This window comes from Phoenix dactylifera, unplaced genomic scaffold, assembly GCF_009389715.1.
Source record: "Phoenix dactylifera cultivar Barhee BC4 unplaced genomic scaffold, palm_55x_up_171113_PBpolish2nd_filt_p 000951F, whole genome shotgun sequence".
Taxonomy (NCBI): Eukaryota; Viridiplantae; Streptophyta; class Magnoliopsida; order Arecales; family Arecaceae; genus Phoenix; species Phoenix dactylifera.
In genome coordinates this window covers 60,664-79,432 of record NW_024068309.1, presented here as the reverse complement: position 1 = coordinate 79,432, position 18,769 = coordinate 60,664, and the positions used below count along the sequence as shown (strand labels likewise).

At 41.5% G+C, this 18,769-nt stretch overlaps 1 protein-coding gene across 1 annotated transcript; it reads right to left on the bottom strand.

Moving 5' to 3' along the window:
- Positions 1-1,793: 1,793 nt before the first annotated feature.
- Positions 1,794-18,640, bottom strand: LOC120107666 (gibberellin 2-beta-dioxygenase 8-like). The gene is made up of 5 exons (XM_039121036.1): positions 18,212-18,640; positions 7,282-7,602; positions 3,565-4,022; positions 2,584-2,905; positions 1,794-2,271 (listed from the first exon to the last, which is right to left on the bottom strand). Exons 2-5 carry the CDS (start codon positions 7,339-7,341, stop codon positions 2,032-2,034), a joined length of 1,080 nt encoding a protein of 359 aa, XP_038976964.1. The 5' UTR covers positions 7,342-7,602; positions 18,212-18,640; the 3' UTR covers positions 1,794-2,031.
- Between the last annotated feature and the right edge of the window lie 129 nt (positions 18,641-18,769).

The following is an 18,769-nucleotide window of genomic DNA, read 5'->3' as shown; positions in this document are numbered from 1 at the left end:
TCGCGCCGGAGCTCCTCCTCCTCAGCCGACAGCCGCCCCCGGGTCTAATTTCTAGCAACATATGTATATATGATATTTCATCTGAATGATTGAGTCTATAAAAAATTAATTACTTTGACACTCAACAGAATAGAGTTCATCCTATCTTTGGTGCCATTTCATTTTATTTCACTTCCATTATGATTTAGAATTCAAGAAGAAACGTTAAAATAGATTCTAAGGTGATAAGGTGATCTAAATTTGAATCAAATTTAGTAATCAAAATTGGGATGTCAATACTTTTTCATGTGCAAGCGCACCCATTGCTGTTCAGTTTCAAAAGCTTTCCCTTACGGTTCGGAAAATGGTCAATTTCTGAAACTTAATTCAAGCTTTAAAACACAAATCATCAATTCACTTAATTCAGATTCCAGCCAATTACAATTTACAAGTTCACATCCTGTTACTGCTTGTATGCTTTATAATTTTCATCAAGCTGCACGATATTGCTAAGGCCACTTAAGCTGTATGTTGCACCTGTGGCTAAGCCTGTGATAGCCTACAGTCTGGCCTTAGCAACATAGCTTTTCCAAATTATTCATTTATGATTGAGTAATTTTTAATTTTGGACTCTTAATCCACCGATTGAAAGCAAACTCAATTTGTTGCTCTTCTTCCAATAGAACAAACAGTTAGAGCTGAATGCAGGAAAAGATAAGATTTAGTAATGCCTACTCTGTTTTTCTAAATGCTTCGTATATTGGCTGAGAGGAGCTTCCTTCTTTTTCGCTTGTTCTTTCAATGTTGTTAACCAAATTTCCATGTCCAAAAAAGTTAACCGGTGCCCTACGTCCTTTTTTTTTGGTAAGAATGGAGGTTGCCAGGAGCAGCCCCAGAATTTATTCAGATCAGAAAGTATTCACATAGTGAGAAGAAAAAGAATTTACAAGGGAGAGACAAGAGTAAGAATGCTGTTGCACACAAGATGCCAAAGTTATCACACTCTTCCAAAGATTCTTATGCTGCTTCTCAGTGTTCTGGTTACAGAGGCACTCCCAACTGTGAAATTTAGTTGAAGTCTTCTGGAGAGTCGCATGTATTGAGTGAGGCCTTCTCAGAGAAATCTGCGAGTTCCGTTCTCTCCAGATTTCTGAACAGATGGTTGCTAGAAGCTGATTCCCTGCCCTTCCATTCACCAGATGCCTGTTCTTTCTTCTCAATTGTCCAAAGATCATGAAGATTTGTCAGCCAACCCTTCAACTTCAATTGCGTTTTCTTGATGGCAGACCAGATGCTTTTTGAAAATGGACATCTTATAAACAAATGGCTACCTTCCTATGTTGCTTGGATCTACTTGTTTTCTTTTACTTGTTGCTTGATTACTGGCTCTATACATGAGGATGATATATATATATTGCAACCCTTTTATCACTTGATGAGTATTTGCGAGAGATGATTTACCCTGTGATTTATTTATCACCAGTCAATAACTTCTGACTGCATTGCTTTGAAAGATAAATAAGTTGCAGAAACTGCTTTCATAGATGATACTTATAACCTAGTCCACCTGAGCATAAGGAGACTATTATTGTTAATTTGATTATGACTTCCCTAAACAGAAGGTAAAGATTCTTGAGAAGCTAAACAAATGCTTATTGGGATCTGCCATATTTTGTTAAGGTTAATGCATGAAATATGACAGTTGGAAGAACGTTTTAAAAATGATTATACATAGCACAGAAACACACCCTTTCTTGATGAGCAAACCAAACACTAGACTTAATTTCACCAAGCAAAATCGCTTGCATTGGTGGTTAACAACCACTTACATAACTTTTATTTCCTTTCTGTAATTTTTAAGATGCCATCTCAAATGCTGTAAACCTGTTTTGATTACAATATTTGCTGCTTCTTTTTCTGTATGAAATATTAAAATCTAGCCTTTTGGCCTAAAAACGGGAAATAGGAGAACCCGCAAGAAGTGAGGGGGTCTGAAAGAAAGAAAAAAGCTCTTGCCATTTTATCTTCTTATGAGTACCGGCCCTTCTATGGTCATGTGTTTTGAGCAAGGAACCTTGCAAGCCCAACCTTGTGACCTGTCCCTCTAACATCCTCTTGGACTTGCTGTCTGTACTCCCCAAAGCTAAACTTTCTATAGATCGCAGGCTCTGCAAGGCTCCGTATCACAGTGTCATAGGAGGGGCAGAGGAAGTATGCCACTGAGAACCTCTCCTGTTGGGGGTTGGACATAACTCTATGTTCCACACTCTTGTACACTCCATTACTCCATGCCTGCATGTGTTCAAAAATCAAAATGAACGACAAACCATAGTGATTAAAATCAACTTTAACCATTTCTTCAGTGGGAATCTAATCGTTTAAAACAAGCTATGTCGGTACTGCAAAAATCCTACAAGATGCCGTACTTAAACAAGATCGTGTTAAAGCATGGTTCCTCCTCTAAATTTTACTCCTTGAGTCATGCCACCTTATGTTTTACCAATATAATTGTCCTCAGTAACTCTTATTTTTAAAGCAGAATCTCCACAGTTCTCTTAGGAGATCACCATAGTAGAAAGCTATGGCATTTGAAGGTTTATATACCTGGAACAGGTCACCAATGTTGACAATTAATGCATCAGCATTGGGTTTAACAGTGATCCATCTCCCATCCTTCATCAATTGCAGCCCACCTACTTGATCTTGGCGTACTATGGTCAGGAAACTAGTATCAGTGTGAGGGACCAAACCAAAGACTCGATCTTTTACTGGGCAGGGAGGATAGCGATTCAGCCGTAAATAACTAGAATCGCACGTGCAATTCTCCGTTATATACGTGCCATCATGGCCCATTCCTTCAGCTAAAATCCCCGCTAGTAGATGTGCCAACCACGACATTGCCGTTGAGAACTCCTCCATTATGTGCCTGTATCAAACGAAAAAGATCCGAACAAAGGAAGCAGGGAAGCAATTGCAGACAGAAAAAGATCTGAACAAAACAAAGTACAAGAGATCTAGGATTAAAGAAGCAGGGAAGAGATCAGAATTAGAAGCGTAAGAGATTTTAGAGATAAAAATATGACTCCAGTAGGAGAATGAAGCATGGACTCTTTCATGGCACCGAGGATAGAGGTGCCAGACTGCAGGTTAACATTGCCTCAATGTCGGAGGTAGTATGTTCTTATCCTGCTCTTGTATCAATCCATATATGATTTTAAGACGCGCTCAAGAATAGACTAAGCACCTTCGGTTAGAAAAAAAGAATAAGTACCTGGTGCTGGTTTCAGCTAGAGTAATGTAATATTTATAGCATAATACAATATTATAGATATAAATTATTATTATTATTATTATATATTAATATTTTATTAATATAATATTTTTAGAAATTAATTTTTGATTTTTTTTTATTTTTTTGAATATTTTCTGTAATTATAATATTTTATCATGAATATTTTGGAAAAAAAATTATAAATCAAAATAATTTTTCGATGTACACTAAAAGTGCATTTTTAAAAAAAAGCCCTATTTGTTCAGCCAAAATACCTCAGCCTAGGAAAAAAAAGTAAAAATAAAAATAAGTACCTGGTGCTGGTTTTGGTGACAGAGGTGGCCGGCGTGAGAGGGATATGATACGCCTCGGACCATGATAATTGCCTGAGGGAGATAGGCCTCGGCGTCCCCCAGCGGTAATTCTCGGGCGACAAGTCCATTACCTTCTCGCTGGCCTTCTTCTCGAACGGGAGCCGGAACACGTTAGCCTGCAGCTCGCGTATCCTGTCCAGGAGACTACTGGAGACGCCATGGTTCCCCAGCTGAAAGAAGCCCCACTCGGAAGCAGCAGCCATGATGTCTCTCTTGCACTGCTCCGCCTCGGACTCGCCATTTAGACGGCTGAGATCGATAAGGGGGAGCTCACACTCCTCGGCTTCCGCCGCTTGATCAGTATCGGACGACTCTGGTTGGCTGTCGAAGAGCGCTTTGTATGTTTTGAGGAATGGTGGATCGGGGTCCATTAGCACAGTACCCTGGTCTTCGACACTCTGGAAGACAATGAGAATGAGACGAGGTTACTTCTTAGTAGACGTCACCAATACTAGCTAGGTGCCTAGGTGTCGGGTTGTACACTAAGGGCTCGTTTGGTTCGCAGGAAAAGGAGGGGGGAAAGTGTGGTCAACGGGAAAGTAATGAAATGCCTCTTGTTTGGTTGGAGTTTTCAAAGGAGAGAGATGGAAAGTTGTATTCCCATGGGAATATGATTCCCACATTTCATGGGAAAGTCTTTCCCATGAGAAACATGGGAAAGTTACTTTCCCATGAGGTGGGAATCACTTCTTTTTTATTTTTTCCCAAAAAGACCCTTCAGCATTAAAGAAGCATTAAAGAGGCATTAAAGACCTAATTTTTATTAAGGGCATAATAGGAATTATACACAACTTTCCTAGGAAAATGGATGGTTAACCAAACATAAGCACTTTGGAAATTTGTCACTTTCCCATGGTTAACCAAACATGCCAAAAGTACTTTCCTAGGTATCCTCTTCCTAGGAATCTGATTCCCAGGAATCTTATTCCTAGGAGGGAAAATACTTCCCGCGAACCAAACGAGCCCTAAGGATTTGGGATCCTGTCACCCGCAGAGGTGACTGGGTAGGCTTACCTCATGGGGGCATAATTAACTTACAAGTGGGCTGGATGGTACGCGCGGCTAGATCCGCCCTTTTCAACTAGACATTACTTGGCACGAACCGACCATGAGCTGCTTATTTTAAAATTTATGCTATCAAATAAATAAAATGGTTTAGAGATTTTTAAGATCTGCGCAATGGATGATCCAACCGTAGTTTCGTGCCAAAAAAAGATGAATTTTTTTTTTGTGCGAAGGATACAACCAGATCTCTTTATCTGGATCCAATTAAAACCTGATCCAAATTAGTTCCAACGTATCGCTAATTACTAATCGAAATTTAGGATCTAGGACCTTTATGGGTTGCGAGGTTAACATGAACTCTTGTATATGAATGTTAAGACAATGTCACAAGCAATCACTATTTCATTGCTATGTTGCCAACAATCAAGTAAGAACTATGAATGGAGTAGTATAACAATTTTGCATGTGCACTAAATCTGCTTCTATTATTGCATAATCCTTGTACCTTTGTCGTTTTTGTAAAGCAAGATACCATATAAAAAACAAATGGGATGGATTTTTTATAAACAATAATAATTACAAATTTAGGATTGATGTATAATTATTTTGTTAATATCTATTTTTAGAAGGATGTTCTTTCTAAACTTACCAAGTGCTTGCTGGCAGAGCAAACGCAATCCAACATCATCTAATCCTAGTATTTGATGAGCTACATCCAAGTCTAGCTTTCAAAATTTTTAATAATCAATTTAAGAGAAAAAAATAAAAGGTCTTCGACAACAAATTTTGCAACGTAAATTCCACTGAATCAAGGCAAATAGAATTTGATAGAAACATGGAAAATATTCGGATGCGTATTAATTTAGGAACTCAAAAATCTCTATGGTGTATGATTTGCACTGCAGAGTGCTATGCAACACTGAATAACTGCCATCAGGAGATGGATGGCTACCAAACACAGCACCCTAAAGGACTGATGCTCTAATTTAGGATAAGAATCTTGGAGCAAGTCACCTCCTCACACGCGGTGATTAGATCTGAATTTGGAGACAAAAGATGGAACAGGAGGGAATAAGCGAGGACATTTGGATTTTGAGGCGAATACAAGAGGCTTTTCCTGTGTCATTTTCGATAGGAGCAGAGCCGCATGAACGTCTCCGGATTTAGGGGGCGGGCCGGGCGTGTCTTGGGCGAACGCGCCGTCCCGGCGGAGTATTTTCTACTCAGGTTTTTGCCATCTTCCTCGGGTGGTGGAATGGTGATGGTAATTTTTAAATACGGCTGGCTAGACCTGACGGAAAAGAACATGGTGACCATAGCGATTATCTAATGACAGCCACTACTGTTAAGTCCTCGAGATGAACACTATTTATATTTTGGGGGTGAGTGATGCCATGGGCTCCAATCGTTGCATCAAAATCGGCCCCATGGCATGCAATTTAAATATTGGTGCGCTCCCTATTTAGATTTTTTACCAATGGAGCTTTTCAAGCCTGGCAAAATGAGGAAATTGAGGTTCATTGATGGTTACTTTATATTGAGTTATTATTGACGGAAAGTATTATGCTTTTATGATTGATTTCAATAATTGTTGACCGGTAATTTGGCATCAAACAATGAGCAAATAAAACATAACAAAATTTAGATATAGCTGGTGTCTAACAGGAAACCGCAAATATACAACCCTGGTGAATAACTTTTATGTGCGTAATTACTCTTTGGAGTCCCCTATATTGCCGCTTTTTATTCATTTTACACAGCCAAGAAGTCTTCATTTTACATATATTGCAAATTGATGTATCCTCATCACAAATTTAGTAATAATGGCTAAATTAAGAAACTCCTACATCGAATGATTTTGGAATTTAGGGTACATTTGGTTGCAGAATAAAACTTGAAAGGATGAATAGAACTTATGCAGATATTATTAGAGGGATAGGACCCATTCCATGGGTCAGGGTTTTTTCAGATATTTGATTGGAGAGATAGGTGAAAGGAATAAGTGCACGCATCTAATCTACATTGCGTTTCACAATGATTTAAATTTTATCACAGCGATGAAATTGCTCTCCTACTCTTTATATATTTTAGAAAATGATCGAAGGCGAAAAGAGTAATTATGGGGATAGCTTTCTCTATTTCTATGATGTAAGTCTTCTTCTTTTTTTTTTTTGATGAAAACCTTAGCTGAGATGACGGCAAAAAAACTATTTGAAAAACACTAGCAAACAATTGAGAGAAAGCATGATATTCGATAATATGAATATTTTTGGCATAGTTTTAAAGTTATATAACTAACATTTCGATTAATCTTGATTTCCCGACTCCCCGAAATCCTTGGTTCATGTTATTGATTTATGCTTTTAAAATATATTTTAATATTTATCCAGTTAAAAATGTTCAAGAGCAAAAAGTTAGCATGTCCGATAAAAGGCCAAATTTTATTTAAAGGAAAGAAAAAAAAAAAGGATAAAGACAAACTCACAAATAAAATACGCTTAAAAATGTATCAAAGATCTTTTCCCATCATATGTACACATTCTCCTGTATGATAACAACAGTATTTGCCTTGCACCATATCACGTAGCAGACATGTAACTATTTCACAGTTTTAAATTAAGATAAAGGAAACAAAAACAGAGTTTTCGGTACCTGAGACGGCAATGCTTCTGTAGTCTTTCCCAACTCCTCCATCAATTCCTCCCTTGACATGTTCTTCACCCCTTGCAGTGGTAGTATCAAAGAGCTTAACAATTTATAGATTTATGGCAGTGATAGAATTAATCCTCCACGCGTAATATGTGTGGCAAAACCCCTGAGAGCTGTCTCTCCTCTGTCACCCCCTCACTCATGAGCGAGGCGCCGAGGTCACGTCGCCTGAGACTTAATTTCCACACGCTTAGACCACGGCTTCGCCGCTGCGTCCAAAGGAGCACTGCTGGTTTTATAGTGGCGCCAATGGGCAGATGGAGCCTAGGAGAATTAGTGAAACAATAAAAGCCATTAACTTGTGGCCAATTTGGTGCTTACGACTTCCTAAAGTAGATGATGGGTATGCTTGCAGTGACTTGCAAATCCATAAATGCTGTACCCTTAGATAAAATTTTGTGGCCAGATGCCAGACAACCCAAGAACTAGTCAAAAGCTACTCTTTTTATCTGGACAAAATAGAGGTGATGGAACCACTAACAGTGACAGTCCAACATTTTCTTTTCCAAATTTCTGAAGCAAAGGTGGGCAAACGCATCACTTCATTTGACTGTTCGACAAATTGACCATGGCAGCTTCTCTACCACTTCTACTTCATCTCAAGGAGAGTGGATTATCAAAGTCCCTGTTAAGGGTACGTAAGCCTTGAATTCGGATTTAGTTTTAAAAATTAGTTCATTGGATCTTTCTTACTATTATAGATTACCAACTTTATCTTTTCTTCCAAATATCTTGATGCCTTTCCATCCTCGTATAATAACCATAGTTGTGCTTTTTTCCATTACTTTCCATTATGCTTTTATTCGATCTCATCAATCTTGGGAATATGATCATGTTATACGACTAGAAATATGTATCAGAGCAGACATCAACTGACGCCTGCCAATAGTCCTCCATATTTCCACCTTGTCCCTGCTCACCGTCTCTAATATCTCTCATTTTGTTTCCATTAAATTGGATAACCACAGCTATCTTTTTCGGCAGTTCTGTTTCTTCCAGTCCTCTGATCCCACAAGTCTTTGGGATTCATTGATTGCACATTCCTATGTCCGGAGGAATATGTTAAAAGCTCCAATGGAAAACTTGATGAAAATCTGAAGTATAAAGAGTGGAAAGCAAGATTAACTCCTCTTGGTTTAATGCAACACTGGTCACGTAGTTTGGCTTGCATTTGAGCAACAATGCTTATCCCTCTCAGCCTCTCACGTTATCCAACTAAAATATGATCTACAAGGAACAGAGAAGAAGATATACTCTCTGACTGCCTATCTCCAGCGTATCAAGCACCTTGCTGATTGTCTTGCCGCCATAGGCAAACCAATTGATAACATCAACTTAATTTTCCACAATTTGAATAGCTTACATGGTGAGTGCGAGTTTGTTTCACTCTTTTTATCAAAAGCAGATGGAAGAGGAGGATGAATGCCTTGAGCTCGAAGGATTTTGATTAGTAGAATGTTACCTATACTACTGAAAATTAAAAGATAACAAAGAGGAAATAAAAATATTGAATATCAGAAATAAAGATTCATTCATAATGATATTCGAAAAGAAGCCTTTGTTCTTTACAATTTATGATCTTTATACTCTCCTCTCCACATTCTACCATTAACTGCTAGGAGGCATCTGAATTCCCATCTTCGCCATGTGTCATGGTTGGTTACATTACTATTTTATTTCTCTTGTCAGTTATGAGCTTTAATTTCAAATTCGAAATCTCTCTTTGACTCTTCATTAACTGCCTATGTTCACTTGCAGCATGATGACACATAAACCAATTTCAGCCCTTTGTAACTTCATCAATTTGTATAAGATTGGATTTTGGTGATACAACTATTCATCCTTCTTTATCCTAATGGTACAACACTTTCTTTTGGATTATTTATACCTTAACCTTTTATAGCCAGAATCCATCGCCCTACCTTTATTAACATTACCTATCAGCCAATTTTACTAATATTACTCATCAATGCCTCTTGATGTGCCAAATGGTATTGTTTATTGTATGATCTATAGTGTAAACAAGGTCATTTATGTCACGCCCCCGCCTCTGCGAGGTACGTGAGGCACCTAGTGCCCACGTGGGGGCCACATGAGGGGGGAACACGAGGCTCCCCTGCCAGATATTGTCCGGTTCTGGGGCTTCATGCAAGCGTCCTTCATTCCTCTCCGATTTTGTTTTCCACCCAAAATGCGTCTGCAGGATTTGGAGACACCCGCCTCATATGCCCAGGCTCTGGAACAAGTCTTTCCGATGTGGGACTATTGGGCCTCACACCCTTCCCACCATCGGACAAGAGCCGTCCTCGGCTCTGATACCAAATGTCATGCCTCCGCCTCTGCGAGGCACGTGAGGCACCTAGTGCCCACGTGGGGGCACATGAGGGGGGAACACGGAGCTCCCCTGCCAGATATTGTCCGATTCTGGAGCTTCACGCAAGCGTCTTTCACTTCTCCTCGGTTTTGTTTTCCACCCAAAACGCGTCTACAGGATTTGGAGACACCCGCCTCATATGCCCAGGCTCTGGAACGAGTCTTTCCGATGTGGGACTATTGGGCCTCACACCCTTCCCACCATCGGACAAGAGCCATCCTCGGCTCTGATACCAAATGTCACGCCCCCGCCTCTGCGAGGCACGTGAGGCACCTAGTGCCCACGTGGGGGCCACATGAGGGGGGAACACAGGGCTCCCCTACCAGATATTGTCCGGTTCTGGGGCTTCACGCAAGCGTCCTTCACCTCTTTTCGGTTTTATTTTCCATCCAAAATGCATCTGCAGGATTTAGAGACACCCGCCTCATATGCCCAGGCTCTGGAACGAGTCTTTCCAATGTGGGACTATTGGGCCTCACACCCTTCCCACCATCGGACAAGAGTCGTCCTCGGCTCTGATACCAAATGTCACGCCCCCGCCTCTATGAGGCACGTGAGGCACCTAGTGCCCACGTGGGGGCCACATGAGGGGGGAACACGGGGCTCCCCTGCCAGATATTGTCCGGTTCTGGGGCTTCACGTAAGCATCCTTCATCCCTCCCCGGTTTTATTTTCCACCCAAAACGCGTCTGCAGGATTTGGAGACACCCGCCTCATATGCCCAAACTCTGGAACGAGTCTTTCCGATGTGGGACTATTGGGCCTCACACCGTGGGCACTAGGTGCCTCACGTCCCTCACAGAGGCGGGGGCGTGACATTTGGTATCAGAGCCGAGAACGGCTCTTGTTCGATGGTGGGAAGGGTGTGAGGCCCAATAGTCCCACATCGGAAAGACTTGTTTCAGAGCCTGGGTATATGAGGCGGGTGTCTCCAAATCCTGTAGACGTGTTTTGGGAGGAAAATAAAATCGGGGAGGGGTGAAGGACGCTTGCGTGAAGCCCCGGAACCGGACAATATCTGGCAAGGGAGCCCCGCGGTCCCCCCTCATGTAGCCCCCACGTGGGCACTAGATGCCTCACGTGCCCCGCAGAGGCGGGGGTGTGACATTTGGTATCAGAGCCGAGGACGGCTCTTGTCCGATGGTGGGAAGGGTGTGAGGCCCAATAGTCCCACATCGAAAAGACTCGTTCCAGAGCCTGGGCATATGAGGCGGGTGTCTCCAAATCCCGCAGACGCGTTTTGGGTGGAAAACAAAACCGGGGAGGGGTGAAGGACGCTTGCGTGAAGCCCCAGAACCGAACAATATCTGGCAGGGGAGCCCCGTGTTCCCCCCTCATGTGGCCCCCACGTGGGCACTAGATGCCTCACGTGCCTCGCAGAGGCGGGGGCGTGACATTTGGTATCAAAGCCGAGGACGGCTCTTGTCCGATGGTGGGAAGGGTGTGAGGCTCAATAGTCCCACATCGGAAAGACTTCTTCCAGAGCCTGGGCATATGAGGCGGGTGTCTCCAAATCCTGCAGACGCGTTTTGGGTGGAAAACAAAACCGGGGAGGGGTGAAGGATGCTTGCGTGAAGCCCCAGAACTGGACAATATCTGGCAGGGGAGCCCCGTGTTCCCCCTCATGTGGCCCCCACGTGGGCACTAGGTGCCTCACGTGCTTCGCAGAGGCGGGAGCGTGACATTTGGTATCAGAGCCGAGGACGGCTCTTGTCCGATGGTGGAAAGGGTGTGAGGCCCAATAGTCCCACATCGGAAAGACTCGTTCCAGAGCCTGGGCATATGAGGCGGGTGTCTCCAAATCCTGCAGACGCATTTTGGGTGGAAAACAAAACCGGGGAGGGGTGAAGGACGCTTGCGTGAAGCCCTAGAACCGAACAATATCTGGCAGGAGAGCCCCGTGTTCCCCCTCATGTGGCCCCCACGTGGGCACTAGGTGCCTCACGTGCCTCGCGGAGGCGGGGGCGTGACAATTTAAAGCTGCTATTCACTCGCAATCGACCTGTTTCAATTGAAGGATTATTTAAACAAAGTGCTGCTACTATTTTATCAGATGATGTTTCTAGATATCATATCCTTTTCACCGATAAGTCGGGATATTCTTGGTTGTTTCCTTTATGTGCCAAATCTGATGTCTTCTCTATTTTTATAGACTCAAAGCTAAAGTTGAGAATCAACTTAAACCAAAACTAAAACTTTGCAATTAGACTGCCGGAAAGAGTTTTTCAGTAATCCTTTTCGGTCATTTCTTTCTTGACATGGTATTAGCCATCAATTATTGTGTCTTCACATTCAAGCTAAATGTAAACATAGGCATCATGTTGCAACTGATCCTGCTCTATTATCTCATTCTTGTATTCCCTTGTTCTATTGCGTTAATGTCTTTAGTTCAGTGGTTTATCTCATCAATCATTTGACTTCATGTAACCTTGGATTGAAATCTCCATGGGAATTACTATTCCATTGCACTCCAAACTACACCTCCCTTCGTTTCTTTGGCTGTGCCTACATTCCTTGGCTAAGGCCACATAATAATCATAAGTTGGAGTTCGGTGTCGTCTGTGTGTCTTTATTGGTTACAATTTGAATCATAAAGTCTATTGCTTCCTTGATCCCACCACTAGTTGCATTTATATTTCATGTCACATTATCTTTGATGAGTATTTCTTTACCTTCCAGAAGTCTACTACTGAACCTCTCAATGAAAACTCAATCACCAACTTGATGTCATCGCAGTATGATTGCTAGATCGAGTTAATGTACTTCTCCCATATCTCTTGCCCTCCTTAGGCACTCTATTTCTAGCCAAGGTACCATTCCTCCTATTCCCTCAGAATAGCTGCAAACCCCGTTCCTAAGTCCACTCCCCATGATTACGATAATCCCAATAGCAGACCAAAAGTCACAATTGCATCACTCTCATGCTACCAATGCAAATCCCATGATCACTCACTCTAAGTATGGCATTAGTAAGAAGAAAGTCTTCTTGACACAAAACATCCATTACCTTCTGCCATACAAGCCACTACAGATTTGGTTAAACCCATCTACTTCTCTACAATTAACAAGAATTCAGAATAGCGCTCTACTATGATAGAAGAATTCAATGCTTTGCAATGAAATAGTAGTTAGTCACTTGTCTTCTACTTGCCAGATATGAGCTTAGTAGGATGTAAATGGGTGTATCGCCTTAAATGGCGAGAAAAAAGATACTTTAATATGGTACAAGGTTAGACTTGTTGTGAAGGCTGTAATCAGTAATATGGTTAGACTACTCCGAAACTTTCAGCCTATAAACCTTTTACGATTCGAGTGGTACATGCTTTGGTTGTTCAATTTGGCTAGACAATTCATCAAGTTGATGTTAATAATACTTTTCTTAATGTCATTCTTCACAGCCACCAGGATTTGTTGACTCCAATATCCTAATTATATCTGCAATCTTCACAAAGCCCTCTATGATCTCAAGCACATGCCATAAGCTTGGTATGACTGTCTCACAAATTTTATTCTTGAACATGGTTTCTCTGATACTCATGTTGATCAATTCTTTTTGCTCGGTGGCACGATCAGACAACACTATTTAATTAATCTATTTTATGATATTATGACCATGGGGGATGATGGGTCTTATATCACCCATCTAATTGGTCAACTTGGCTCTCAATTTTTCATAAAGGATATTGGTCCTCTACACTATTTTCAGGGGACTGAAATCACACCAATGGTTGATGGACTATTTTATCTCAAACAAAATATGCAGCTCTGGATCTTCTCCACTGAGCCACTATAGATAATTTCAAATCATATAGCTCTACCATGGTGCTTCTCACAAATTATGCTCTTTGTTTGGTGATCCACTATCGGATTCTTTTAATATTGAAGTATCATTGGTGCATTGAAGTAAATTAAGTTTGCTAGTCCATGCATGCCTCAATATGCGATCATCTTGTTGTTGTAAAGAGAATCTTGCATTTTTTGAAAGGCATTGTTATTCATGGCATTAACTTTTCTTGGCGTACCTTGGATCTTCAACCTTTTGTGATGTCGATTGGGCTAGTGACTTGGATACCCAATGCTTATGGCTAGTGTATTTCCATTACTATCTTATAGACTGCTAAGAGACAACCAACAATAGCCCATTCTTCTATTGAAGGCGAATATCACACTCTAGCTCATAGTACTACTAAATTATTTTGGATTATTCAGTTTCTTAAAAAATTGCATATATTTATATCATCAGCTCCTATTTTTTGGTCTGAATATGTGTCATATCTCTTGCCTCCATTTCTATTTTTCATGTGTACACTAAATACATCGAAATAGATTGTCATGTTGAGAGAGATAGTTTGGAAGGATATTGATGTGCAATATGTTCCTAATTAAGATCAGCCTACAGATATCTTTACTCCGCACTTCAAACTTCTCAAACGGCTCATCAATTTGTGGAACTGTGGTATACTGGTATTTGACTTTGCATTTGAATATAAATTTTAAGAATTAGTTTATTGGATCTTCCCTATTATTCTGGAATCCACTCTGCGCCTCTGCAAATCCCAACCAAAATCCAAAAGGAAGATCATTCGTCATCGTCCCTCAAAACCTAGCTTCGCCGACGATAGGGTGGTCGGGACTCCTCTTCACCACTTCGCCAAGCTTGCACGGTCGACGACGACGATTGGCGAGTGGCGACCGGCGAAACCCTAGCTCCACGCCTCGTCGCCTCCACCGCTCGTCCGCTCTACCTCTGGCCCTCTGCGCCTCTGCAAATCCCTCGGCAAACTGGGTTTAGGCGCGATTCGGGCCATTCGGCAATCAGTAGACAGCCAGACACATTGGGCTCGGTCACCGCGATTCGGGCTGGGACGGGCCCGGGCCGGGCCAATGAAATACCTGAGCCCGACCCGAAATAGAAATGGGCTTAATCATTCAGCCCAAGCCTGGCCCGAAATGCATTGGGCCTAGCCCATAGCCCGGCCCGCGGCGGCCCGACCCGAGCCCACTTCCAGCCCTAACTACTGTAGTATGGAACAGCATGAAAGGAATCTCCACGTACTGGTTCTTATTTGTTTTTCCAAATATTTTGGTATATTCTAATCTTTGTATGAGAACCATAACTATGCTTTCTTCCATTTCTATATAATAGCCATAGCTGTATATTACTTTAAATTTTATTTTTATTCAATCCCATATATCAATCTTTGAACTATGATCTTGATGTGTGATTATAATTATACAAATCATTGAAAGGTTCTGTGTGAACCTCTTATGCACCGCACTTTTCATTAATATTCTATCTACAAAATACCATGGCCAACATCCTCGCAGATTTTTTATGCAAAATATTCTTAAGATTGATGTAAAAGATTCTATTGAGATTAGGTTGTGGTAGACCTGACCACGGTTCAGTTCTAACCGAGAAACCGGATCGAAACCAAACCGGAAAGAACCGGACCGGAACCGGAACCGGAACCGTGTCTCACGATTCTTAATCGAACCGGAACCTTGAGGAATATGGTTCGGTTAAGGTTCCAGGTTTGATGGAACCGGAATCGAAACCGAACCGGAACAGGAACCAGAACCGAAACCGAACCGGAACCGGAACTGGAACCGGCGGTTCAGTTCTGGTTCGAACCGAAAAAAACGACTATTTTATCCCTCCTAACAACTAAAAAATGGCTAATTTGAGGGGCATTTTGGGAGATGACTATTTTACCCCTTCTAACAACTAAAAAATGGCTAGTTTGAGGGGCATTTTGGGAAACGAAAATTATCCCCAATACGATATACCTCTCCAAATCAATTTTTTCACCACACCACTCAATCTTTCAATCTCTCTCTCTCAATTTTTCACTCTCTCAATTATTCAATCTATTCCAATTCTTTACACATTCCATAACCTTCCCATATTTTCATTTTTTCTAATCCAATTATCAAAAATGTCTTCCTCCTGCTCAAATAAAGACAAGAAAATATATGTTCCAAACCTAAATTCTTGGGATCCAAATTACCGACCCCCCTCTATTGATGAGTAAATAATAAAATGAGGTACAAATTATCATTTTGTATTAATTACACAATCTATTTGTATTTAATTTTTTTCCAAATTAATTACACAATCTATTTTTTTTTCAAAATTTTATAACCGGAACCGGAACCATTTAGAACCGGAACCGCCTAGAACCGAAACCGGAACCGGCGGTTCTAGAACCGGAACCGAACCGACTATTTTCGGTTCCGATTAAGGTTCTAGATTTTTGTGGAACCGAAACCAGCGGTTCCGGAACCGTGATCAAATCTAGGTTGTGGCGGAATTATTATATGAATCTTATCTCCTGCACAGAATATTCTATTGGCATGTTACCTCCGTTTCCTATTCCCACGGTTCGACGAGGCTAAACGAACACTCAAAGGAAGGCCAAAGGATGATTGCTGTGTACTCGCAAGACAGCTTGTCCTTAAATATTACTGGATTAATTAAGAAATTTTTTTATTTCGCTTCTAAAATTTTGAAAATTTTTAATTAGCCTCTGAAAAATAGTTTTCTATATCAATATGGTCCAGTTGGGGGTATCAAATGATAAAAAAATACTTAATACTGTTTGTAAAAAAGAAATAGTAAAAAATATGGGGGGTCATGATATTGATAAAAACCCCTCCACCAAACTCGGTAATTCAATTGCCGTCTCAAATGACTTAATTGACCCCATCATCGACTTCCAACTCCGGGAGCTCGTCCACTGCCAATCCCGGCTCCTCCATTGTAGCGACTCTAGAGCTCTCTCACGACTTCTCCGACTTCTCCAGCTTCAACTCCAACATCTCCAGTGACCTATATAGCACCATGGCTGTGGCTCCCTCATACCAACAGCTCCCAACAACCCCACTAGATTCTCGCTGGTGGTGGTGACACTGAGGATCATTGGTCTTAGGACTCGGGTTCTTGGCGTATCACCTATCAAACTTCTGAACTTTGATTGGGTCCTTGGGGCCGATCCTGGCTCCAATCCCCCACCTCGGGAGCATCGACCCAATGGTGCAGGAGAACATGTCCATCGCCATGTTCGACCTCTCACTAGAGGACTCAAATCGAGCGGCAATGAAAGCAAAACGGGATATGGCACCGAAGCTTCAACTTCTGGCATGGATGGAATCATAGAACTTCCAGGGTTTGTTTGACGACTCGAACCAGGTGGCTATCGAGGTGAAGTAGGACATGAGAATGAAGCTCCACCCTCTTGGCACAACACTAGTCGGACTTCCAGGCTTTGATCAGGTCAAAGCCAGATCGAGGACTCGAACCGGGTGGCGATCGCAGTGGTTGCCAAAGTGAAGTAGCTGGTTTACATGCCGTTAATGGGAATAGCAATGATGAAGAAGGTCAAGAAAAAAAAAACTTTCTTTCGCATGCTCGAAAGGTTGATTGGAGAAGAGAATCACTTGATTTACATATGTTCCTTTGCACAGAAATGAAAGCCAGGGGCATTGCAGAGAGGCAGGCAGGGTTATCAAGTTATCATGCGATGATCACGTGATAACTTTTCTTAATAGGAGATGGGCGGCTGGACCATATTGATACAAAAAAAAGGGTATAAATTAGTTGAAAATTTTTTAACTCTTAGAATTGAAATGTTTTCTGTCCGAAGTTGAAGGATATTACTGCATTTTTCCCGTGTATTAATTGTCCATTTTATTGAGTCGTAATCACTTGTCCAGGGAGAAGAACCAACGAGCCATAGGAATATAATGGTAAAGAGCTATAACTCCTAGCTAGGGGTGTCATGACTTAGCCAACCTAGATCGCACGCTCTCATAGCTGGCCAAGAGAAAGTTATTAAAAATTATTAAGCTTGAATAGAACATTTTGGCCTACATTTAAGGCCTGAGCCTTGAATAAAACCATGTTAAAACAATGGCCTTTCAGATCAATTAGCTAAAACGAGCATAACTATAGTTACAGGATGAAAATTATATATCCATATGTAACATAGATTATGTTTACGTATGTATTAAATTAACATCATTATAGAAAGTTTCATAAACCTATTCTTCTTCTTTTTCTTTTTTCAGAAATAAGATGGTAAAATGCCACCACCCAAGATTGAGCTCGATCTGGACCTGTCCTCAAGAGAGGGTGTCAATCAGCCTGTTGGCATAACTATAACTTCAATCAACTTTGATATTCCAACTAAGTGGGTTCTAGTGGTCTAAGTCTTCAAACAAAGTTTATATTATATAAAATCAGACTTTAGCAAGATAATATCATGCATGTGGGGCCAAGCTAATCCCAAATCACTTGAAAACTAACAGACTAGCTATATATATATATATGTATATGCTCTCATGTAATGGTTGATGCATCAAGCAAAAATGTACACATGCATATTCAAGCAAATAAACATATCACGGAACCTTATTTATCTAAACTTAAAGATAGAATAAGAGCTCTTACGCAAGTTAAAACCAAAAAGGCAGCATGAAGTGATTGGAAGAACTTACTAATTGGAGAAGAGAGGAGGGAGCACACAGTGGGAGCAGGAGTGGGAAGAACCAACGTGGAGCTAGAATATTTATATAGATGGCCGACCAAGCATTGGCCAATTGCTTGTTTCTGGCTGTTGAGAAGAACACGTTTCCGGACGGAGTATCAAAGGAAATGGAGATTAAATTTTTGCTACAGTGATTAGATAGATACTGGGAGGAGATAAAGAGAAAAAATGAGAGGGCGCCAAGGAATGATGCACGGTGGGGGGTGGGGAAGGGATAGAGTTGAAGGGGAGATTGCAGAATATCTCTTTCTTCTCTCTCCACTGCCATCAAGCCACATGACGGATTCATACGCCTTCACTGTTCTCATTGCACAACCCCCTTCCCCTCTCTCCCTCCCCCGGCCCCCCTCGGCCTCAATCTCTTACTCTCACACACTCACAGTCTCTTTCTCTCACTGGCCATGTCGGTATCGTAGGACGACTCGTGTGCCAACTTTCGCTACGGAGAAACGTGGGCATCGCTGGAGCCGTGTGCCCTTTGGAGGACGGCGGAACCCATGCAACAGGG

Bases quoted from the DNA above. Each gene is read 5' to 3' on its own strand.
- LOC120107666 (XM_039121036.1), bottom strand. From the start codon at position 7,341: ATGTCAAGGGAGGAATTGATGGAGGAGTTGGGAAAGACTACAGAAGCA. The intron at 2,906-3,564 runs GTACTTATTTTT...CGTTTGATACAG, and splicing joins GTCACCAAAACCAGCACCAG to GCACATAATGGAGGAGTTCT. The intron at 2,272-2,583 runs GTATATAAACCT...GAACACATGCAG, and splicing joins ACATTGGTGACCTGTTCCAG to GCATGGAGTAATGGAGTGTA.